The sequence below is a fragment of the Macrobrachium rosenbergii genome, chromosome 23 (assembly GCF_040412425.1).
Source record: "Macrobrachium rosenbergii isolate ZJJX-2024 chromosome 23, ASM4041242v1, whole genome shotgun sequence".
Taxonomy (NCBI): domain Eukaryota; kingdom Metazoa; phylum Arthropoda; class Malacostraca; order Decapoda; family Palaemonidae; genus Macrobrachium; species Macrobrachium rosenbergii.
The window spans coordinates 44691506-44719468 of NC_089763.1; the positions used below are offsets into that span (position 1 = coordinate 44691506).

Genomic DNA, 27963 nt, shown 5'->3' on the forward strand with positions numbered 1-27963 from the left:
GCATTCTAAAGCTGGAAATTGCATTTAAAATTTATTGAATTTTTACATGCATCTAAAGTTGATTCTATTACCTGAAGCAAAAAATCATTCAAAATGGCACTAGGGCACAACAATTACTACTAATCCTAATAGAAATTCTTAGCTATGTTTACAAAATGCCTAATTAGATATCCAAATGCAATCTACGATGATGTCTGTATTATATCACCGTGGCTCAACTTCACTATCATTATCATTATTCAGAAGATGAACCCTATTCATATGGAACACGTTCCACAGGAGCCATCGACTTGAAATTCAAGCTTCCAATAAATATGATGTTTATTTGGAAGAAGAAACAGAAGGTAACAGGAAATACAGGAAGAAGAGATCAATTATTTAAAAAAAAAACTAAATTAACAAGTTAATAAATAAATCAGTGAAGACATATATATAAATAAATGCCACCGCATGACTATAAATCTAACTGGAAAAGTAGTAATCATAATTCACCACAAATATTTATTATGCGTTGTAATCGCATTTCTCCATGCATACTTGATTGCAAAATGGGGTTTTAGTTCATCAGACGTAATCTCTATTGAGAGAGAGAGAGCCTGAACGGTCTGAAGTCCATCTGAGAGAGAGAGAGAGAGAGAGAGAGAGAGAGAGAGAGAGAGAGAGAGAGAGAGAGAGAGAGAGAGAGAGAGAGAGCCTGAACGGTCTGAAGTCCATCAACCTGCATTACCTAAAACCAAGTAATGTATAGCGTGATCTCATAACTCATGTTTTTAATACGGAGGTATGAATGCGGTTCCATCTATTATGATATCTTAGCACGCAAGGGTAAGGTGGAAAGCGAAATCTGGAGATCACGCAATGCACAAAAAAAAAAAAAAATTCTTTTTATATGTACTGCCTGAAATATCAATAATGATTCCACGTACTGGCAAAGGCAAAGTCAAGATAGTTGCAGGTAATTGCTCTCTCATACATATATACATACAAACATACACACATACATACTGTATATATGTATGTATATATATATATATATATATATATATATATATATATATATATATATATATATATATATATATATATATATATATATATAATTTTTGTCACATAAACCCGAATATTTTTATATTTACAAATATTCAGCCCAAATTTCCTTTAATATCCAATTCACTACAACTCGGGAATAATTTACGCCTAAGGGGAATTATGGTCACCAGCAGGATTCGAACTCCCGCCTGGTTGGGAAACATCGTAAAAGCAGTAACTACGATACCTCAATGGTCATAGTCACTGTACTTCCTCTGGTGACGAAGCACTTGTCACTTATAACTCCCTTTGGGTGTAAGTTAAACCTGAGGTATAGTGAACTGGATATTAATCTAAATTTTGGGCTTAATATGTATATGTATATATGTATGTATGTATATATATATATATATATATATATATATATATATATATATATATATATGCATATATATATATATATATATGAGAAGCCAGACTGATGCCAGGCCTCCGTCAGCACTGACTCGCTGAATACGTAGGCAATGTTTCCATTTACCTTTGCCCAGAATAACTCCAAGAAAAATACTTAGCTAAAAAAACGAAATACAGCATATTCATTCTAAATGTTTTTCATATATATGAGACAGACAGACAGATAGACAGACAGAGTTTCATTGCCTTATGGCTGTGAATAATACAGATGCACAGAAATAAGCAAATTCGGGAGAGAAAAGAATGTCCAGGAGTCGGGACATAATCTCCAATTTGCTACAGTATTTAAGCACACAATTACAATTAGCGAAATCCGTGACGAGAAAATAATCTCTATATCCGATTTAATTTAAACATTTTGGTTTTCTAAAATATGAAAACCTTTAATTCAATACTGGCAGTCCTCACAATATACTAAATGGTACATTTCAAAGCAGTTTAACATTCTGGACCACCAGTCAGTTACCACTTACACGGGACTTGCAATGAAGCAGCTCTGTCTTTACGTAGACGATTCTGCAGGTTGAGCAACTGAAAAATAAAAAAGAACTGGTACCCAACGGCAATAATCGTCAATAAGGCATAGCGCACAAGATAAATTCACATTTTATCGAGGTTTCTCCAAGAAACAATTCAGCGCAGATTCTAGAAAACTCCTCATGAATAACTGGCACACAAACACGCAAGAAAAATCTGAATTCGACCACTTTCAACAATCATCAAAAATGGAGATTATTTAAGAAAATCCCACCACCACGCTCGTCTTGAAAAGACACCTTTGGAAAAACAAAGTCGTTAGGGTAAAGCTTTCCTGGTTCGCAGCCATCACGCCGCTAGAAGGAGAGGGCTCTCAGTAAATGGGGTTTTCAGACACTTCAAACATCCTTCACAGGAGTTTTGCACTTCCATATACTTGCGTCTTCCGTAAGATTTTGGCCATATTTTTTTAGGTTTAAAGTAACTGGAAAATTACTGAGAATATGTTTTGAAGATGAGGAAGCTAATAGTAATTTAATGGAATGTAACTGAAAAAAATCTAAAAGTTTAAAATAGACATTAGATTATTTTTCAGTTCTTTCCATAAAAAATATGTAATCCTAGAGCATTTATCATCTCTCTCTCTCTCCTTCAATCCCCGAGTCCCGCAAACAGATAATTCATAATAATGAAAAATTACAAGACGTATCAGTTTCGACGTATTGTGTCTGTATTGCCGTGTGGTCTACACTCGACAATACTTTTGCGGACTAATCGTTCCCCCTCCCCAACCCAATCCCACTCTCTTTTCTCCCCTTCCCTACTCTCTTTCACGCACAGCACCAGAGCAAATGAAAGTATGAAAATACACGAAATGCTATAAAAGAACAGATGATATCTACACCTATAGTGCGTTTTTCTTACTGTCAAATCTACAAAACCATAACTTCCGTAAGTCTGCTGCACCATTTAACTCTCGCTTTCTCTTTCACTCGGTCCCTGAATCCATTGTATGTCCTGAGATGAATCGCGTACACACACACACACACACACACACACACACACACACACACAGAGCAAGTACTGTAGTTCCTCGGTGCAGCCCTGAATGACTCGGCAGATTCCTTGAAATCAGGCTTAGTGCTGATGGCCTGTCACGTTGCCAGCTCTGATCGCTCCCGGGACGGATCGCGGGAAAGTCGGTTTCCAAGCTTAAGTCTTTAAGGAGACCGACGTTATACAACAGCTTTTCCATCGTTGTCGGTGCGTCTGTGCTTCCGCGATATGAGTGTTTTTCGCCTTTAGAGAGGGGCTTCTCTTCAATATGACCAGCTGCTTAAGGTTACTTTTACCGATTTGACCTGCAAGCGGCCATGGCACTGAATAAGATCTGGAAATCACCAAAGAGTTCCCTTAGAATTTGTTTCCTTTTAAACATATGGCAGACATTTTCTATGAATGGGCATTTACAAAGAACGATTCCAAAATGTAGTACCCTTTTACAGGTTAAACTTACAATTTACAAAAATCGACTTGGAAAAATTATACTCGGTTAAAAACCAAAATCCAAAATACAATAACAAACTTAATGAACAACAACCAAAAAGGTGCGAATATGTAAAGTATATATTGACAGATTTACATTTTCAAATACATCAACGGTTAAAAACGTACGATGTGTCGGCCTGTTACCAACATGCGCAAGATAAACGCTGCTTCCCCAAAAGCGAGCTGCTGTAACGATCTGAGGTCATACATGACTGACTCGCCGTTCAACTTCATAGACACGCCAAGACTACTCCACGCAGGGCGGAAAACCCACCCATCTTGAAGATGTGCGCCCTCGTAGAAGATGACGCAGCCTGCTCAACTCACTCCGTTGACCTTTAAACTTTAGTGGGGATCTGGTCGACCTTTCTTGAAACACGAAGATAGTAACTATAGCAATGCTAGTCTTAAGTACTGTCATTGCTTAGGTAATGCTGTGCTTCCGTACCAATGCCAGTGTATTGTACTAGCAGCAATGCCGCTTTGAGAAAAGTTCTAAACAGGCACATGAATGCCGAAATCCGCTTTTCAGATGGCATCTTTCTATCCAATGTGGGACTACAACACATTCATTCGAGAAATCCAAAACATATACATTTTCATACCTAAAAACTGCACCGATGCCGTGACGTCGAATTCATTAGTAACTTTTCTCTGTAATGGTATTTACCTTGATGATAATCTTCTTAGTGTAAATCAACAGTGTTGCCATGACACCAAGAGTCTCTCAAAAATGAAGGCACGAAAAAAACTCCATATTCAAATAAAAGCCATCTTTGAAAAAAATCAGATTTAGGTAGTTAAGTATGAAAAGGAAATAATATATATTTACAACGATAGAGAAAGGTAGGGAGGGACTGGAACCCGGTCTTTTACGATAGCTTTCCTGTAAATCGGAGATTTTTTTAGTTAAACAACGGGAGAGAACCAAGAGGAAGAGAACTGTTCCCAGCGGATCTCTTCAAAATAAACGATGCCGTTATGAAACGTTCACTGGGAAACGTCGTAGATTTGTCAGACTCATGCCGTGAAATGAGGACGCAGGGTCCATCGAAATCCAGTATAAAAAAAAAAAAAAAAAAAAACAACGTTCGAAATCCAATTAAGAAAACATCAGTCTCTGGTGGTATGACAAAGACTTGGCGTCCACGCCAAGCTTTTTTTTTTTTTAATACCCCTAGCACCTACCCACACTTTAGGGACACCTCTGAGCAAGGGCCAGATCTTCATTGGAGGGGTGGGTAGAGCTCTCGGCTAGCACGCTGTTGGCCCAGCGTTCGACTCTCCGACCGGCCAATGAAGAATTAGAGGAATTTATTTCTGGTGATAGAAATTCATTTCTCGTCATAATGTGGTTCGGATTCCACAATAAACTGTAAGTCCCGTTGCTAGGTAACCAGTTGGTTCTTAGCCACGTAAAATAAAATCTAATCCTTTGGGCCAGCCCTAGGAGAGCTGTTAATCAGCTTAGTTGTCTGGTTAAACTAAGATATACTTAATTTTTTGAGCAAGGGCCAGTGTTCGCTTAAGTAAGTTATACTAAATTAAACCAAACCCCACCCCCAAGGGTTTGAATTTCCGTAGATTTTTCAGTTTTTTCCGATTTTTCTCTTGCGATAAATTTGTCCTTTTTCCTTAATGGCAATCTGCGATTCGCCAGAACTCGCTACTATCACTCTTTCTCTCCTACTAAAAGGGTTTATAACCCTACCTGTTGAACTTTTCATGTCATGACCATATTTTCACTTATCATACCACTATTTTTTACTCATTTATTCAAGACCATTTTTTCACTGCAAATATCTAAATAACACTAACGGGCTGCTCTTTGAACAACAGTCTGTGCTGGCATAAAGCCAGCTCAGTCAAAAACAAAAAACACCAAGACTAACGAAACGAAGAGAAATGCTACCTCCCGCACAGCTTTAATACTTTCAGCCAAAGAAACATTACCGTAAGAATCAGCAATTGCCAACCAATTACCTCTAAGGGATGAAACACGTACCTAACATTAAATAAGAAAATATGATGAGTTATATTAGTCTTAAACGCGCTTCAATAACCACACAAGGGACGCATGCGCGCACAAGTTGCCCAGCAATTTCAAACTAGTTCATCTTTAGTTAATTTACAAAATTAAAGATTGGACGATGACAGAGGTGTGATAATCCAAAATTATCTAAGACATTCACGTTCTTTCATTAATCGATGGAAAACTAAAATTCATGCGATTTTATTAATCAGGAAATTTTAATTTTCTATAAATACGAAAATTTAGCCAAGAACGAAACGATTATTAGTTTACACCTAAGCTTCCAAAGTGACGCTAGCAGAAATACAAAAGTAATTCAAGGAAATTAAAAATCCCAAAACGTATATGCAGTATAACGTTTCTTGAAAAATCATGTAATGTAATGCACACTCAAGCAAAAAAAAAAAAAGCTATATTAAAAAACTATTGCAAGTAGAATCATTATTTCAGACTTGTGATTTAAAACGAAAATAAGAACAAAATATACCCTTGATACTAATAAGAACAATTTATGAGTGCATAAAAAATACAAAATGACTCGCATGCATACGAAATAATGACATGACTTCAATAACGAAAGCAATACATTTGATATACACTCACAGAAAATGAGACTAACGTCTAAAAATAGCCGGGCACAAGCCCCATCAAATCATTATCAGTATTCACAGTAGAGGTATGGCACGCAAAGCCACGTAAATGACAACAAATTAAAAATGTGAGCAGACCATAATCATATAGATACACAAGTACCTTCAAACAGAAACACACTGATATACATATATATACATACATACATACATACATACATACATACATACATACATACACACACATATATATACATATATATGAACGTGAAAATACATGTGATTTATATGTGTGTATATATATATATATATATATATATATATATATATATATATATATATATATATATATATATATATATATATATATATATATATATATATATACACACATATATGAACGTGTATATACATATGATTCTCATGCGCGCATACATACACATACATACATGCATAATCACTTAAACATAATGTATATATAAACAGAACTTTTTAATATTAATTAAGATCTTCGCCTTAAGCTACTACTAAACCCAAGAACTCATTTCAGAAAACGACTTCAAATAATGAAAGTGTGTCCTTGAATTCAAACTTAGACGCCACCGAACCTTAAGATCCAAACGCCTGGGAAAATAAATCTTTAACGAGGTAACACTTCGAAGGCAAAGAAGCTGCAGGATGACATTTCATTTACTCACAAAACGTGACATTAGTTTAATTTACTTACAATAATTTAGGTCAAAGAAGAAAAGAAATCGCTCGGTCACCAGGCATCATTTGCATAAAAGTTGTAGGTTATCTATTCAGTTGATGCTAAGTCTTCAGTTTCGCTTTTGATCATACTTTTCTCTTATTTATCATTCAAAAGTAGAATAGCCTCGACGGGCAATTATAATTATTAACGCATTACCCGTCCAAGGTAATGGATATCAGTCAAGTTGCAGAAAATTTGACGACTCTATAACTTTACGCTCCCGTATTCTGATATTCTGTCAAACACACGGACACACACCAATTTATGTAAAAATATATACCCTGTACATGCAACATGTTTTGTGTGTTTTATTACTCCATACAAATATGTTAAAGATGATGTCACACAAAACCTGTTTACAGTATCCTTGGGATTTTTCTTTATTTAACTGTGTTTTCGATACATAAAATTTTGCCATTTTTTTTTCTACAGAACCAATTTCATCAAATCACTTCATCGGTGTGACTTTCATCTGAACAGAAAAGAAAATTTGTGAATGGAGCACTGACATCACACACTAATGAATTTACTGCTCCTCCTTTTCCTTAGGTGTGAATATTTTTTCAAACCGTTTGTACTGTCACCTACCATATATACTGCAAGTTTCCATCACTGTAATCAGCCCTGTTGGAGATGTTTTAGAAAACTAAACACGAAATCGATATGGATTTAAATACTGTTTCACTTTTCCTGCAATAATTCTTGTGTTTTGTGACTTAAAGACACACACACACACACACACACACACACACACACACACATATATATATATATATATATATATATATATATATATATATATATATATATATATATATATATATATATATACATCATTATACTGTATATATATACCCACACATGCATATATACAAATATATCATTATACTGTATATATATATATATATATATATATATATATATATATATATATATATATATATATATATATATATATATATATACATACATATATTTATTCATAACTATTTCGTCACGGTTTACAACACCATTTAAAACATTTCAACAGTATGAGTGATTGCATATACATTCAAGTTCATCATTCTGTAAGAAAAAAAAATTTATATATATATATGTATATATATATATATATATATATATATATATATATATATATATATATATATATATATATATATATATATATATATATAAATCAAAAATCAAAAGCTTGTTCATACTGTAAATCTCGTTTCCGAAATCGCAAACAACCCATAATATCACCCTGTCTCAAAGTAAAATCTCATTAACCTAACAGGGCGATGCGTCAAAACTCTATGCGTAGGCATGTAAGTATTAAAAGTTCCTTAATCGTTTCACAAACGGGAATGGCCTGGGACACGCCTAATCCATCATTGAATGGTTTTTTAAAATTTCTAATACTTTCCTTTATCCACTTAGGGACGATGTCATTAACCTAGAGGTCAACATGTGGCATAGACGTTTTCACATTTCCTTTTTCTTTAGACACCGCATTCACGAAGGGGTCTCTATCTTTAGGAGACAACAACTGTAGAATATAACTACTGGGATTAACTCCTATCACGGAATTTAAAAAATTGTTTTTCATTTATCATTAGTCTTCAAAACTATAAAACCATAATACTCTCTCTCTCTTTCTCTCTCTCTCCTTTTGTCTTCCTATTGTCCCTTATCTGTCCAAAAAAGCACTGATTACCATAAACCCGTTTAGCAATGAAGAGGCGTTAAACGCAACCTGTCAGTAATCCTGGAATAATGACGCATTTCTCGGAAGGGGAAGAGAAGAACTCGCTAAAAACCACATTTTTAAATCTGCGTCAGGCGCATCTCTCTCTCTCTCTCTCTCTCTCTCTCTCTCTCTCTCTCTCTCTCTCTCTCTCTAGCCCCCACAACAATCGACGAGGCACGAGACCGTGGTAAAAGGTCTTTAAAACGAGAATCCTTCAGCAATCCCTGACGATTAGAAGAACGCGATTCGTCATTCTCATCGCCTTCTAATCGCCGCTCACAAAACGGCAATTTGCCCAGAAACTCATCCGTCAGGTTGTCATACGGGAGGTAAAGAGAATGAGGGAAAACGGAATGAAAGGCAAGGTAGAACATATACGACAAGGGGGAAAAGATGAAATGATGTATTGTAAAATGGAATCACCACAGAAAAAAGGAAATGCAGCGATGTTATAAAAGGATTGTTTAATAATGAATTTCGATATTAAATATTAAATAAAAAAAGAAAACGGAAGGACATTTTATTATGAGGAATGCAGAGAAGAGTGAAACACAAGAAAAATATTATAGAGCGTAATATATAAAATCCTAAAAAAATACAAAGAACAACTTACACGAAAATCAAAAAAGAAAAGTAATTAAATAAATCTTATAATAAATCAAAATAGCTACGTATAATCAGCAAATTTTGGCCTGAGGAATAATCAAAACAGGATTGATTAACTGGTTCATTTCTCTTCCCTGACTTCGTAACGACGACGGTCATCGATACCGGAAGTAAATAATTTGGACAACAATGAAAATATTTTCACACCCTGGAGCCAAAACAATTGTAAATAAAATCTGATGAAAGCCGGTACTAAACATACTTTAAGTTGCATGAAAATAAAAATAAATGATAAAACAAGGTACTAAAATTAAAAGTAAAAAAAAGACGATGATCAACAATGTCTAGAGAACAAAATTCCACATATGAAAAACGAGAAAAAAATGGAGGAAGAACGAGGAAGGAAACATAAAATGGCAGTTTACTGTCGGCGGCACTCAAGGGGAAAATGACTTCTAAATTCACTTTCAAAAGCGGAACGCCTCGTCCCTGAAAGACCCGTTACACGAGGGCCCGTGACTCTGAATGTCAATGTACGTATACAGCTGCCACTGGAATATACAAACATCCACCAACTCAAATACACAAGTGTAAAAAATTAAATCAAATCCAAACTCAAAACATCTCAAGCAAGCACATGAACACGAGACTTCATCAGACCACTGATTTCGTGGATGTAGAGAAAGATTATAAAACGTAGTGCAAATCAAATCCGAAATCAAATTATCTCAAGCAGATGCAAGGAACGAGACTTCATCATCCCACATATATCATACGCCATTCGCCTTTTTCCCCATGAAAGAAGCAATGTCCAAAGTATTCTTTGGATATTGGAAAGAGGGTGGCTCCGGAAGTTGCTATCTTTACGATTCTCTGCAGGTATTTCTGGGGAGTGACGTTGCCAGTTCCGCTACTGATCAAGTTGCTTAGGTTTCCACTGGCATTTCTTGATGGTCACCAATTATATACAGTGACTGAGTTTCTGTGAATTCACGGTCATACACGCGCCCGAATAAATACTGTATACTTATATATGTCTGTGTTTAATTACGTGCGTAACATCTTTGCAACACATAATTTGCAAGACATATGTAATACATGTACTGCATACATACACAAATGCGTACCTCTACATATATCGAAGCATATGAATGACGCAGAGGTCTATATGCGTCTTCCTCTGTTGCCACATAGTTCACACTAAATTTCAACAGAACGGAACAGTTTATAGAGGTACAATTTTCAAAATATCCGTGCAAGAGCAGTAGAATGTTCCCAAGGGCAGATCTCCTTATTGTATAAGGTGGGAGTCATTGTCAAATACTTCCACATAGGTGCGTTGAGAGAGAGAGAGAGAGAGAGAGAGAGAGAGAGAGAGAGAGAGAGAGAGAGAGAGAGAGAGAGAGTAAATCAATACTGCATGTCATTACGCCATATGAAATGTCTATTTTGATATCTGCAAGCTCACGTAGTTGCAATATCCCAAAATGCCACAACTTAACCTTGTGTTAAAATTTAAAATATTTAGCATATTTTCTTCTAGTAGTGCTTACTAAAAGGCCCAAAAAATACTGCAGGTTGTGGACCAACTATAACTATAACTAGAATCTCTGATTAAAGTTGAAAGCAATTAAAAACTCTTACGCAAGCTGAACCCAGAAAGCCATCAAACATTAACACTGACCCTGAAATCACCAATAACAACATTAATCACAAAAAAACAACAACCGCAGTTACAACAACAACAACAACAACAACAACATCACCTAGAGACAGAGATAGTGCGACAAACATCACTGGTAATCAGCAGTTCAGAAATATCGATTTTCGCAGTTTCTCGGAAGTATATGACAGTCGTATTCATGACGAGGCATTGTTTTCGGTGCTAAACAAAGCAGGGGGAGGGATTTATGGGGTGGGTGGGAAGGGGGTTTCTCAGGGAACAGAATTCCATTAATGACATTTGCGCCAGGTCTGACATCATGGAGCCTTAATGACATGACACCTAAGACATATAATCAGAAGTTGAGACGTGAGAAAAGAGAGAAAGAAAGTTCACGTGCTGGGGGATAATCTAGATCTTGATTGAAAAAAATGAAAAGTTACATTTTATAATGATTTAAGTTTCAGAAAATTGCATGGCAAAAAATAATGAACACTAAATGAATAACTGACGAAATCTATCAAATGAGCAAGGAAAAATATAATTACATGGTAAAAGACTGGCAGTCACAATATCAAGGAAGGATTAAGAATGCAAATGGAAAAAAAGTGCAATGTATAAAAATTTAAAGTAAACATTGCTTAATAAAATTTAAAAGCTCTCGGCTACCACTCTGCTAGTTCGAAATTAGAGGAATTTATTTCATAGAAATTCATTTCTCGATATAATGTCCCATTCCACAATAAGCCCTGTTGCTAGGTAACCAATTGGTTCTTAGCCACGTTCCCAGCCCTTGTTAATTAGCTCAGTGGTCTAGTTAAACACTTTACACTTTATATTCTAATAACCGTGATTCAGTCGATCTTTGATTATATTCTTAAAGGTAAGTCTGACGCCAAGTCCATCAACCCAGGCCTTAAAATGCTCTGTCCCTCTATTGCCCTTGTTCTGCTAGCCTTCAGGCCTCATCGTGGTTCATTACCACTTGCATCACACCGCAATATTCACAAGAAAGGGCGTTGACCCTGCCCTCAATAATCCTTTTCCATTGGGGCACGGAACTGACACATAGTATTACCCATCATGTTAGACTCACTCTCTCTCTCTCTCTCTCTCTCTCTCTCTCTCTCTCTCTCTCTCTCTCTCTCTAAACCAAGCTCAAATCAGACATCTAAACAAGAAACATAAAACAGTAATTACTTAACGACCACGGAAGGGCAATTATTCATCTAATCTAGCGAATGGCGGCATCATTGCCTTAATGAGGCCTAATAACGTTTACACGGGTACTTACATCAAAATAAATGTCAGCACTCAGACCCGCCATTATCTACTCATATATCAGAGGAAGTCCTCTTCATCGGAGTCTTTCTGCCTCATTTTTCTTCCTGTTTCGGTATTTTTTCCTCCGTGGATATTTTAAAATCTCTCTCTCTCTCTCTCTCTCTCTCTCTCTCTCTCTCTCTCTCTCTCTCTCAGGTTTTGGTATCTTTTTACTTCGTGGATATTTTCAAATCTCTCTCTCTCTCTCTCTCTCTCTCTCTCTCTCTCTCTCTCTCTCTCTCTCTCTCTCTCTCTCTCTCTCTCTCTCTGGCAGGTAATCAATCAAAACAAGAAGCAGATAAATTACACCAATCGGTGAGGCGGAAACATGAGCTTTTAAAGACTCTCTTTCTCTTAACTATAATGAAGAAACTTAACGACAGTTTTTATCAACAGCGAACTGACTGGCTTATACAAAACGGGCATTAGAACCTCACATAAATTTGCATAATAATAATAATAATAATAATAATAATAATAATAATAATAATAATAATAATAATAATAAATGTTCACCTGTGCACATACTCATGCACATGTATAATATATATATATATATATATATATATATATATATATATATATATATATATATATATATATATATATATAAATACATACATTACATATATAAATATATAATATATACATACATATATATAAACATATATGTATATTAGCTGAAGCCAAAAGAAACGACAAAGTGCCAAGTACTTTCGTGTATTTTTTTTGTGCCCCGAAGATGTGTTAAGATACACGAAAGTACTTGGCACTCTGTCGTATCTTTTTAAAACTTTCCCAGTGGCTTCAGCTAATAAACAAACTCACGTGCTTGCTTTTGTGATTTCTTAGTATATATATGTATATATATATATATATATATATATATATATATATATATATATATATATATATATATATATATATATATATATATATATATATATATATATATTATTATATATATATATATATATATACACATACATATATATACACATACATATATATGCATAATATATATATACATATATAAATATGTGTGTATATGTAATTTATTCGGTATTTCGCAGTGCACTTCCTGTTTATTTTGCTCGCTGTTGGATCGACACCAACAGCATGTTTTCCGCAGCAGCCAAACAGAATTACCAAAGAATTCACGTAACATAGAATTAATTCATTTCCTCCATCCATCTCCTCTCTCTCTCTCTCTCTCTCTCTCTCTCTCTCTCTCTCTCTCTCTCTCTCTCTCTCTCTCTCTCTTCCAGATTGAGCTACTACATATGTTTACCAGAAAAGAATTCTCTCTATCACTTACGAATATACGAGATCATTTCCAATCTCAGATCAACAAGCAGCGTTAAATGCAGCAACAAATTTCAAGGCTTTACCCCCATAACCTCCAAAACCTAGTCCCATGGGAGCTTAGGGGTAAAGACCCGGAGATAAAGCGCTGCATTTCCTCTCTCTCTCTCTCTCTCTCTCTCTCTCTCTCTCTCTCTCTCTCTCTCTCATATACACACACACATATATATATATATATATATATATATATATATATATATATATATATATATATATATATATATAGACACAGAGAGAGAGAGAGAGAGAGAGAGAGAGAGAGAGAGAGAGAGAGAGAGAGAGAGAGAGATAAAATGGGTAAAAAGTCGATAATCACAATAAGGAAATGAAGGGACAAAATATGCTCAAAGAACAAGAGAAACAGTGAGGACGGAGCTTGAAAAGAATTCTATAAATTGCGACCAGACTTATTTGTTATGCTAAATTAAATACTACATTATAAAACAACGAATTGCTGTCATTAAGTCCATCTGCCATTAGCAGGTTCCATGTTCCATGTGTGGAAAGGGCATTTGTGCGCCGACCATATATATGTTAAGTCTCTAGGACATTGTGCAATTGCACAATAGCCTTTTCCTTATCTCTGCTGCTCATTAGCGACCTCCAAACGTTTAAGTAAAGTCTAACATGAATCTACGTAAATCTATGAATACTGATGATATTAAACGAGATTTTGGAATAGGAGCAAATGGAAGAATATTGGAGAGAAGGAAAAATGAAGATTAATCAAAATTACAGGGGACATGAAAAAAGAAGCTGTGTAATAAGAAAATTACAAAGCAAAATCTTCATGTATCCCCCTTTTTTTTTTGGTACTGTACAATTCTATCTCCCTGCAGATTCGTGTCACACCTTTTTCCCATTTATATATCATTCTACAACAATTATCTATCTGCTTGTCTACAATTTTGATAACTGCATGAGTTCACAAGACACCTTTCATTCCCTGGGATAGTACCTCACGAAACTCCTTTGACTACTTCCCAGAACAAATTCTGATAGGTTGAAGTTTTCACAACTACCCCTTAGCTCCTTTTTTGCTGGACACAAAGGCGATCAGGTTAAATGCCACGAGATGCTCTGCTCTCATGGAAGCAACGGACGTCCTTGAGACTATTATTCGTGTTTGAAGGGAGGCCATCGTCTTATGTCCTACAGAAGTGAACCCAAAGCAAGGGTGAACTGTGTCAGGGGGGAACTATAAAAATTAAGCAACGCCATTCTGGGTTGGGAATCCAGTATTGCTCAGGTTAGCAGCTCTACGATCCCTAACATCAGAGACCCGCCCCCCACATCTCGCTCTCCTTAAGACATAGGTTGACGGATGACCAAATATAATCAAAGCCCTTATTGAAATGTTTCATGCTAGCTGCAGAGCTGTGGCAAATTTATAAAGATAAAAAATATATATATTATTTAAAGACCACGCAATCTTCACACCTTCGACGTGTAGCATTCACATCACTAATAATCATATGAGGTGAACAAAAATAAATCTGACCTCTGATACCAGAGGCCACAACTACAAAACGCGCCCTAAGCAATGTCTTAAATACTCATGCACAAGCGTACTAATTTGTTTTTCTCTTACCACATACTCCATTACTTTTTCTATATATTCTTGATTCTTGTCAAAATCAAGCGTATTTTTTTCTATAAACAAAAAGTACATTCTTACCCTCATGGCAATTACAGTTAATTTCTTAATACTTAATTAATGATAAATCAAATAAATCCATACTGTCTTGTTACAGATCTCTTCAAGAACACATTTAACCTAAATAAAGATGGAAAGGTAAGAGAGCCATGAGGTAAAGCACAGAAACTTTTTTCAATATGAGTTCTTTTGAAAGCCTGGAGATTTCTTATTCTGCTTGATAGATACAATACACTGTCTGTCTTTTGGAAAAGAAAGCATACACAGCAAAGTCCCTACATACTTTTTGGAACCAGACTTCTGTGGTGCTTTGGCATCCGGTTCCATTCGGAGAATGTTGGAATGTGAACACAATGAAATAAAAATGCAGTTGACGAACGATGCAAATGAGGGTAAAATGACTGATGGAAACAAAGGTAAAAACGACACGAAAGAAAAAAAAAAAAAAAAAAAAAAACACAAGAATGCCAAAGAGTGATAAAAGGAGTTTATATTCTGTCGGGAACAAATGACTGGATATGCCGCAATGGCTATGTATATACTGGGAAGAAAAGAGGAGGGCAATTTATGAAGATGGGATGTCGATTTAGGTAAAACCCAAGGGTATGGACAGACATCCAATAAACTGGTTATCACATAAAACGAACTATACTAGGGGAATATGAACTGACATTTTTTGTTACACATAAAACGCAACAATACAGGAGGAAATATTATCTTAGATGTGAAATATATCTACAAAATTATAATGAAGATCATATTAACTACCGTTACAAAATAAATATTCTTTCACTGATAATGCCTTAGATCTGCTAGACTTGAGAGAGAGAGAGAGAGAGAGAGAGAGAGAGAGAGAGAGAGAGAGAGAGAGAGAGGAGAAAAAAAATCCTAATTACTATACGTTTCCTCCAGAGAACGTAAACACAAAAAGGAAAATTCTCACGAAACTTATGATCCGCGCAGTAAAAACTACACGTTAACTAAATCTTCAATTACTTGGCGTAAATGAAATTAGATCCGTGGGAAAACATCACTTGCTTAATATCAATGAGAACGGCTCACGGAAGCACTTGAAACGGTCACTGAGCATGTCATCACAAGTCAACATTTACTTTAGTAAATTATATATATACATATTATATATATAAAATGTGTGTATATATATATATATATATTATATATATATATATATATATTATATATATATATATATATATATATATATATATATATATATATATATATATATATATATATATATATATATATATATTATATATATATATAACATATATATACATACAGAGAGAGAGAGAGAGAGAGAGAGAGAGAGAGAGAGAGAGAGAAGATTACAATAACACTGGATAAAAGTATCTAGCAAGAAAAAACTTGTCATAAAATACGACTTAAGTGAGGTGGAAGTTAATCGTGATTATGATTTCCTTAAAATATCAATATGAAAAGGTTTCCGCAGATAGCATAAACTGTTATTAAAGGCTGGCAGTCAACATGAGACCTATGTGAGGTGGCAATAATAATACATGTGCTATTCAATATTCTGACTTCAAGAAAAATTATACCTCACCATAAAATGGCATAAAATGAGCGAGTAATCTCATGTCATAAGAAAAAATCTTTACATCCATTTACTTTGTGTGGGCGTGACTCCTATATAAGCACGCTTATATAACGTTACTATGGTAGGGACTTACCATCGGAACTCTCTCATAAACAAATGAATAGACAGGAATAAAACGTCGTAATAATGGAACGGTTGACTGACAGCAAACGCCTTTGACAGATTTAAATGAAGATGATGCATAAAGACTATAGAATACCCTGCTAAGGTGCTTGCGTTAATACTCTAATGTTAATAGTGGTTTGGAAAAATCCTATCGAGCAATATTTCTCTAAGGAAATTATTAATTTTAGCAATTTTCACAAGATGCGCAGTCATCAGAGTAATCGTCACCAACGCCGTCGCTAATAGTTGACATTTTCCCTTTGTGGGACTAGACGTGAAATGAGTTCTCTCTGCCGACTTATGACTTGTAATTTCTGTCGAGCTCTATTAGGTGTAGGTCTTCAACTGTTCCCTTTTCCCATGATTTCTTAGGTTTTCCTACAGAGGTCTTCGTCCTGCCACTTCCAAATCTACTGTATTTCTGACCAACTGATCCTCGTCGCTTCTCCTGGCATACCCAAATCATCTTAACCTTTAAGATCTGTCTTTTTTTTCCAGCCCCTTGGTACCACGTCTTACTGCATCTCGCCACTAATTCCTCATTCGTAATGAAATCTTCCCATAGCTCTCCGGCCATGCATCTTAACATTCTACGGCCAAGGGTTCTCTAAGCCTCCATTTTTCTCATCATTGCCAAGTTCCTTACTCACACAGTGGCACATGCCTTATGTAAACACTGTGAGTCTCTGCCCTTTCTATAAATGGGATATTTTTATCTAGCGATCGTTTACCTATTTCTCGACACTATCCATGCAGCAGCTACTCTATTCTTACTGCTCTCCCAACACTTAGGTAACATACGGTTTACCGTATCTAAGACCTGCCCGCCTGTCACAAGAGGTCCTCAACTCTTCTCTCTTTCCCATTCGCTCTTTTAGCACATTTTGGGAATGAAGCCAAACCGACATTTATCGATTGTAAATAATTTTTCTCAGCGTTTCTTGTAGCACCTCTTCCAGTATTTTCGTAGTATCATAAAGCAATGTTATTCCTCTATCATTTCCACACTGCAGTGCATACCCTTCTCCTTTGTATTCCTTCATCAGGCTTTCATGTGTACTAGTAAGCTCATGGATGCCCGGCTCTGCCACTGCTTTTGTTAAGTCTCTTACAATACCGGATGGTCCTGGGCCACGTCATTGTTTTTTTCTTCCCTTGGGACTTTTTACCACTTCAGGTGTTATGTTCTCTACTGGCCTCTCTATATGATAACATCCTACATTTCATGATAATATTCTTCGTTTATATTTTCAAAATAACGACTCCACCGTTCCCGTATGTTTATATCTTCCACTTTAATTTTTTCAACTTTATCTATCATATATTGTGTCCTTTTTACATCTTCTCTCAGCCCCTTTGCTACACTTAATACTATTTTTTATATTTGCTCTGTTGAGAGTCTGAGGCAATTCCTCCTACCTCCGTTCCTTTGCCCCTGTCACCTAACCTTTTAGTCCCCATCCTCTTTTCCCTATGTACCGCTACTTCCTCTGCCAGAACTTCTCTCTCTCTCTCTCTCTCTCTCTCTCCCTCCATAATCATTCCCCGATTATTTTTGTGTGCCTCTTTACCACTCCTTGATGCTATACCGGCTACCACTTTTTCTTGATACTTCTTTTTTGACCTCTTCATTTCCTATTTCTACATTTTCCTTCTTTTGACTGCCTCTTTTTTACGTCTTACTACCTTTCACTATTAAATTGGCTCAGATATTCCTCTTGTGTTCAGCATACCGCGCCCAGTATAAAAGCGCAGTCCTTTTCTTTAATGCCGTCCATACTTTTCATCAACATAAAATTAATCTGTATTTCAGTTCCTCCGTTCTTGTATGTTATCAACTTAGTTCCCTTTAGTGATTATCCAGTTTTTACTTCAGTTTGAGTGATGGATGCAGTTATGTCACAGAATAAATTTTATTGCTCCAAAACTTCTCTGCACAGTAACAGTTCAAAAAATCATAAAACCCTGCTGCATATTCACAGAATTTATATGTTGCAATAATATGTAAATGATGGTCTTCTAATCCTAAGCTATGATGCTGAACACACATATACAAAAAAAAAAAAATTTAAGCCTCAGTTGAAGATCAAAAAACGATAAGATATAAATGTAAGGAATTGGTATAAGGCACAATTAATCTTTGGCATCCAGAGTTTACCCCTGTAACTATGCTAACTATAATATAAGAGATCACCTTTATTCTCCATCGTTTGATTGATCTACTTTTGCACAAGATTACCCTCCTTACGATTATTTTTTCGCTTTAACCAGATGTCCTCTCGGGTGATGCGTGCTTGTAGGGGCTTCCAATCCTCCTTTTCCCATGGGGTAAGTAGCTTGGTTGGCCTCCACAGCTGGAACTGGTCTTTGAGGTCACAATGAGAGGGACAAGACCTAAATAACGAATTCAGTCAAAGCCCCTTATGACAGTATGCCTCGATGTCAACAGCTAAATCATAAGGAAGTGATGAAACATTGTGATCCCAAATACCGTAAAGCTACTTGGACTACTAACCTCGTTTCATAATTCACCAAAACTTAAGATTGGATTATATACTTCCATTTGCAGATCTACTGAAAGCTTTTTCGAATGGTGAAATCCGAAGGAACTATAGCAGATTTTACGATGATGTAAGAGGAAGGTAATAAAGGAAGAGCTTACTTTTTTTATTTATAATTCTCAAACTGTACCTATCAAAATATATTATTAATATCATTGTTACTGCTTTTGGTGTTTTACTTCATATTATTTCCTAAAGTCTTTCATCATTATTATTATCATTACTTTTTTTTATCTATCACAGTCATCCTATTCGACTGTGTGTGTGTGTTTTTTTTTTTTTTTTACAGTGTGGGGTTCCGGGTTGCATCCTGCATCCTTGGGAGTCCATCACTTTTCTCACTATGTGCGCTGTTTCTAGTAGCATACTTTTCTGCGTGAGTCCTGGAGTTACTTCGGCATCTAGTTTTTCCAGATTCCTTTCCGGGGATCTTGGGATCGTGCCTAGTGTTCCTATGATTACGGGTACGATTTCCACTGGCATATCCCATATCCTTCTTATTTCGATTTTCAGGTCTTGATACTTATTATTATTATTATTATTATTATTATTATTATTATTATTATTATTATTATTATTATTATTATTATTATTATTACTTCTTTTGTAGGTGTGCTTTATAAATATAAAACATAAAAATCTTTCATTAACTATACACTACATCATAATTTTACTACTACCGCCAGCACTGCTCTCTGTGACTTCTCTGCTGGGCGGGGTCCATAGGTCGACAGCACGCCTCCTAAGCTCCTTTTCCCCATGTTGGAAGAAAGCTCGATATTCTACAATATTTACCTGGACTGCTTCCCTCTTGTGAGGTTCTCCTCACGTTGACCATGGCCAGTGCGATCTCCGTTCGCATGGAAGAAAAGCAGTAATCCTTAATGGATTTTCTACGAGCTGGATTCATGCTGAATATCGGGAAGGAAACAGTTCGTCACGTTCTCTCACTCATCTGCCGAATTCACTGTAACCCACTGCCCCACTCATCAGACGCCTAAGATCTGTCGCAACTTTCGGACGTCCGCTTACAATTTTCGTCACAAGATCGAAAAGTTCAACAAGACTGACAGCCGAATGGGCAACCAGGAAGAAGTGACGCCAAGCTGTCACCTTCTCACTCAGCTGGCATCACAGTGACACACTGCAGGTCACAATAAACTTCCAAGGCCTGCTGCAAGTTTTGGACGTAAAAGTAAAGTAAAAGACCCCCAAACGCGACAGAAACCTTCGTAATAATAGGTCAACCAGGGAAAAGAACCCGGATGCCCGTTCACACATCCACAACTGACGACAACACTGAACGAGATCGTGACATCATGGCACCGCTGGGACAGAGAGACGTCTCTTTTCATGACGAGGCAGACCAGTGGCAGGTTAGTAAGGGCTTTGCTTACGAAATTATCTCGCACAAGGCTCGGTTTTCAAGACCAAAGATGCCAAGAAAGAAGTTCATTGCAGGATTTGTTCCTTTGGTAAAAATAAAAAAAATTAAAGGGAAAATTAAGCTAATGTCATAGGGACTTGAAATACGGGAGGCGAAAACACCTTTCGTATAAAATCACTGTTAAAAATATGACCATTAAGTCTAAAATAAATGCCATGATGTGGCTAAATACGAAATTGCACATGTACATATTCATGTCAATAATTCACAGGAACACATGATGTTTCAACGCAAAATATGTATGTATGTTTATATGTATGAATGTAAAACTGGTGTATGTATGTATGTAAGTATCAGTGACAGATACCATGAATTCGAATGATAAAAATTAATAACCTCTACTTAACACTAATTCAGCGGCTTTACAACCCGAACAAGTCAAGTAATGTAATCCCTCACAAGGAAGAGGCAGCACGCAATCTCTGTACGAAAACATGGCTGATCATGCGGCATCACGCTCGTTATTGACGATTGAAATGGGAGCAGGCTTTTAGCCAGATAAGAATCGCCGCTACTCCGTGAGCATACTCGATTCTGACAGTGAGCCTACTATTCTCACGGGATTTGTGAGAAGCTAAGCAAAGTACATAATGTAGTTTAATATAATAGTTAATTGTTATTAAATCTGTCGCAAGACTTGCTCTATCTGTTGGAAAAATAAAAAGGAAAATTTTCAGGGTAATAGAGAAAATGGCGTTTTTAAATACACTGTGATGCTATATGAGCCAATGCAGACACCGTGTAAATTATTTTTTAATAAATTCCTAACAGCAACAATTTAAGGTTTACCGCTCTCTCTCTCTCAAATTATTAAACACAGGCACAGTCTACGAATTTCATTCAGATTTTAGCTATAGCTGTTTTAAGAATTATAATATACAATTCTCAAAACAATACATACTGCAATTGGGTATATCACTCATAACCCCACTCCTCATGGCTCACTTCCATCGTAATGTCTCACTCCTCATGGCTTACTTCCATCGTAATGTCTATGTATAATTATCGATGGTTTGTTGGTATAGATTAAGGTAGTCCTTACACATAAAGGCGGCGCTTTTGGACCTTTGACTTTGGCCCAATAACCGAGGCAGAGATCGCTGATCTATTGCTTGTACTTATTAGGTTTCCTTTTTTTACCTTTTTATGTGGGATTTCCGGTGTCAGTCTATTTATTAAGTTAATAGCTTTCCTATTTTGCCTTTATCAACGTTCGGCCATTCTGAAATAATAATAATAATAATAATAATAATAATAATAATAATAATAATAATAATAATAATAATATTATTATTATTATTATTATTATTATTATTATTATTATTATTATTATTATTATTATTATGGATAAACAAATCCACAGTTATGTATATCTACATATATTTAAAGACAAATCTGTACAGAAAGCTTTCGGGAAACTGCTCGATTTCCCTGAAAAGGGGAATTGAGTAGTTCCCGAAAGCTTTCTGTACAGATTTGTCTCTAAATATATGTACATATACATAACTGTGAATTTGTTTCCCCATTTCAAGACTCATGCTATAAGTATTTTTAAAATAATAATAATAATAATAATAATAATAATAATAATAATAATAATAATAATAATAATAATAATAATAATAATAATAATAATAATGTGCGACGAAGCATTTTACTGGTTTACCAAAGTCTCGCACAAAAGCCTACCCGTTTTCTTTTACATCTTACATAGAAATGATAGAAAACGGCTATTTTATGACGAACTATGGAATTTCCACGCTGTCAGTTGATCTGCTAACGGATGTTGAGTTCTTAGATTATTGGAAAATGTTTCCATTTGACTCCAGAACTAGCAGATGTTGAGTGCTTAGATCATTGGAAGATGTTTGCAACATCTGACTCCAGAAATAATTTCTCAAAACAGGTAATAAATATGATGATATATTCAAGTTTATATGTATATGTTGTCAATATTCTGAAATACATATGTTGCATGAAAATTATTGTTAATTATGCTACATCGCTACACTAAGCTACATTTCACAAGGAACAACTTGCAACAAAAATGCGAGTGTGCATATCTCATGCATGCTCATGTATACACATCCACACACACACACACACACACACACACACACACACACACACACGAACAAAAGCAATACCATATCTGTAAGGAGGCACTAAGGGCATGATCAGAATAAAGCGTTCAGTTCAATTAAAGGGTCACTTCTTACGACGAAATGGACTTTCAGCGACTCACTGAAAATAATATGTCTGCAAAATGAATTACTAAAAAAATCGTAAAAAGTCAAAGAGAATGTCGATTTGGAAAATGACGATACAAATACAAAAAAACTATACATATGCTCATTTGTTTTATAGTTGTTATATATTAAACCGGCTCCTTGCAAACACGGTCCAGAGACCAAAGGCACCCTTATGAGTGGAAATACGTTGAAGGGGATAAGAAGCCTGATGTGGACGTCTGGACTCAATCACACAACAATGACATCCCATATACATTCACTTGTTATTTCTAATTTTCCATCTCTTCGCAATGTGACCCAATTCTGTGATCCTCGTTGACTGGATAATATTTTTCCACATAAATGCTTGCTGACATAATAACAATATAAAGATATAAATTACAAAAAAAAAAAAAAAACAACATCAACACATTAACACCAACGAGGATGAATTGGAATATAATAAAATATTTCTTTCGAGCACAGTATACCTCCCGCAAAAAAAAAAATTACTAAAAAATATGTCAACCACAAACTATTTTAAATATAGACAAAACGCAGAAGAAAATTTGGAAGAGACATAATTGTTCAGCTTACCGTATGACCGCGCCCTCAGATGCACCTGTCTTGAAGGGCGCTGTGAGGCAGGACTCGCCAGGGGATGATGGTGGTGAGGGCACTCCTGGGAGGAAATGCGACCACTGCTGCAGCGCAGTAGACCCTCGTGTACTGAAACAAAAATAAATAAATAAACAAAAAAATAAATAAGCAATGTAAGTCTTATGAGATTCCAGTCCGCTTGATGACTACAAATTTATAACCGTTTTATGAGTTGTTCAAACTGGAAAGAAATGACACCGAGAGAGAGAGAGAGAGAGAGAGAGAGAGAGAGAGAGAGAGAGAGAGAGAGAGAGAGAGAGAGAATACGCGTACAGTAATTATACTTTTCAAGGAGGGTGATCACCTCGTTGAAGTACTCTGTGTGTGTGAGTGTGTGTGTGTGTGTGTGTGTGTGTGTGTGTGTGTGTGTGTGTGTGAGAGAGAGAGAGAGAGAGAGAGAGAGAGAGAGAGACGGTGGAAACTGAAAGGCTGTGACAGGTAGTTCCTGATTTGATGAATTTTCCCAAAATTTTCTTTAAAAAATAGAGTAATTTTCAAAAACTAATTGAAATCAGCTTCCTGATACTCATCATAATACGCTGTTGCAAAACAATAAATTCGATCCCAACAATAAATGTATCACAACCAAGTATTAAATCAAAATAATGAGAACTTCTCATGTAATTGCTGAGAACACGAAACCACAAAGAACACTCGATAAAAGGAATGTGTAATTAGTACTCACCCCACGTAAGAAGGTACAGGGTGAGAGAACATACATTGCATAACAAATATAATGTAAGCTGCAACTAATATATATGTATTTTATAACATTAAACACATACACACACACACACATATATATATATATATATATATATATATATATATATATATATATATATATATATATATATATATTTATCACTTTTGTACATTCATTTATCACACATTACACAGGTGAAAAATAAGAGACGGGGTGTAGGTCCTGACCGGTTTCGACTTTATTTCCAAGCCACTTGACGAAGGACTGATACAGAGTATAAGAAGTCACAAATATATATACTACAGGAACAGAGCGGTGCGTGTATTTTCACGGTATTTTTCTTTTTTGGATTCTGGTTTTAAGGGAGTAGAGCTTTCAGATTCTCGATAGGTCTTTTGGTACGAGTCTCCTCGTTCCCCCAACACACACACATTATATATATATATATATATATATATATATATATATATATATATATATATATATATATATATATATATATATATATATATATATATAACGAAACTTCAATTAACACAAAGACAAGTTAAGATCAAAGTTAAGATCGAAGACGCAGAAAGCCTCCGACGTTAATGGCATTTACTGGAAATGAAGGATATAATGATAAGCAGCAAGCCGTCAAAGGCGAGGGTGCCTTGTGCAAACAGGAAAAATGGTTTGCTCATCGGACATGAGTCTAAGATTTTTATAATCTCAAAGCAACAAAAGGCTCTGTGGCATATTCATCTGTCAATCTTACAGTACTTCAAGACTTGCACATCACCAAAGAATAATGTGTTTAAATGTACTAATGCAAATTTTTTGTAAAGAATTGTGCTTGAAAAAAATTATAGTAAAAAAAAATCGCGGTCGTCTCCTAAGCAGTCAACTGCGATTAAACAGCACACTGGTCTGACTTCCACCGCTACTATAAAGTGTTACCGGGGTCAAGATGAACACGGAGGAAAGACGTATAATCTGTCTATGGTTTATAAATCATTTCCTGATTTCTTATATGGCAGGGTTCGAGTGTGTAATCAAAACACAACATGTCACCAAAACTAATTGTTAATTTCTACCTGTTCCACTGGCTGATTAGTTCGGTGTTCCATAAACGAAAACAAACAGCCAAGGTTATTAGGAACTGAGAGCGAATCAGACAAGAAGAAGCCGAAGAGCCTACGAAGGCCAATACAGGAACCAATAATCCTGATGAACCCAATGATCATAAAGAAACCAATTATCATAAACAAGCGAGCGATCATGAAAAACCCAATGATCATGAAATGGGTGTGTAGCACCACCTCCAATTATGAGCATCTGCGATGCCCAGGAGAGGAAACGGATCCCCTCCGTTTCCTGCACGCATGGCTCTTCTGCGGCTGCGTCTGACGGTGACCTCTGACCCCTGGAGTGCTTCAAAAAGAGCTCGGCATTGGCACCGCAATGCGGCACCACCCAAATGGGCCTTGCGACAATGAAACCCACTCTGAGAGTTGTCAGAACGACTCGGCTGACATCATTAGCCTTGTTTGACTTCAATACAAGTGCAGGCGTGGTGGCAGTGAGGGATGGGAATTACGCCCGTATGAATGCTGTGCTTAGAGGTTATTTTCAAGTGCAAGTAAAATGCCTCAAAACTTGTGAGTTCCATATTCAAAGAGAACGGAAGTATGCAGTACAAATATACTGTCTTGCATTACGCAACGACCAGCGTAAAGTCTTTTGCAAGACGATACGCGACACTCTTGCTTCATCCAGGGCGTTTCCTTCAAAGCAACAAAGGCCATAGGAATCTAACAAGAAAAAATGAGACGAAGCAATATGTGCTAACCGAAGAGCTCTTTACAAATTTAAGGGAGGAAGATTTAATTCCATGGCATGAGGCGTATTTATATTCCCTGTACAACCATAATGAACGCCTATGTAAAATACACGCGCACAAACAAGCGCACACACACACACACACATATATAAAAGGAAGGGATAGATAGGTGTTATATTTTCATAACGTATATGCAAATAAACAAAAGTGAACAGCTTCATATATAAATATATATATATATATATATATATATATATATATATATATATATATATATATATATATATATATATGTATATATATATATGTATGTATGTATGTATGTATATAGATAAAATTATGGGCATATATCCATCCTTACAATAAGTACAACACACTGACACAAAACTAAACTTATTCACTAAACTCCACTCTGTGCAAAATGACCATCACAACTTAAAGCAGAAAACTTAAGAACCTGCTGTGAGAGAAATTACAACTCAAAACACAAAACATTTTAGCAACATTATTTTCATCCCAAGCCCAGTTAAAAGCAACAATGAAAAAAATGCTTACGGTGTGAACATTTCAATGCATTTACATCAATATTTCTTGTCCAGTAAATCAAAACTTATTTCTAGAAATTAAAACCTCCCAAATTCACCACCAACCTCCATTAAGAGCCCCTACCAAGATGCATCGCTCCGAATATGGATCGAAAAAATGAAAGTATCTAAAATCCTTATACTGTACAAGCTCAGGAAAAGGGCTGGCTTTAAATTCGGTAACAGTAACACAGGGAACCACCCTTATCTTAAAGTAACTAATTTTGGCCGTCACTTGATAAAACATTTCAACTACAATACAAGAAGATGTCACAGCAGGAAAGGTGATACGACAAAGTGGTCACTTTAGATGATTTGCAACAAACTTTCCTCTTTACTGAATAGCAAAATGTTCGACTTCATAAGTAAATGAGATAAAATAATTATACTTTGAGATAAAATAATTAAACTTGATAATTAAATGAAAATGGGAAAGTAAAGTAAAGTCTGTCCTTCCCTAATTCTCCTCAATAAATCCTTGATAATTTATAACGGTCACTTGCATAACGTAACTTCCATGACTTAATATGCTCGAAAAGGAAATTTCCATAATTTTCCAGTTTCAATTTTTCAACCCTCCTAACCTCTTCCTACTTGTTTATTTCGCTTCCTCCACACCTGACAAACCCATTCCCATAGATTTCCCATATACGGAACAGCTAACACCCCCAACCCCCATTTACACTTGATCTACATTACAAACACTTGGCGGAGTCTTTCCAGCAGCAAACTCGTGTAACCTGGCTGATTAAAGCATTATCGCTTCCCGCAAAGACCCCAGCATCCAGAGGGATATACCTCCTGCAAACAGGGGTTGTTGCTTAACGCCTCTGATCAGCTATGACATAAGGTTCAAGATCCCGTTTCCCAGAGGCATAACTCGAGTCGTATTTCCCCCCCGTGAGATCTCCTGACTAGATAGTAAACAGATGAGAAATGACTCAAAGGTGAGTTC

General features: G+C 35.9%; 1 protein-coding gene across 2 annotated transcripts in view; it reads right to left on the reverse strand.

The window, feature by feature from the left end:
- LOC136851575 (uncharacterized) overlaps positions 1 to 27963 on the reverse strand; it is a 1000137-nt gene that overhangs the window by 704860 nt on the left and 267314 nt on the right. For both annotated transcript variants that reach the window (XM_067125846.1, XM_067125848.1), the window contains one exon: positions 23831 to 23962. In XM_067125846.1, the coding sequence (XP_066981947.1) occupies positions 23831 to 23962 (132 nt within the window). The remainder of the gene's footprint in view (positions 1 to 23830; positions 23963 to 27963) is intronic.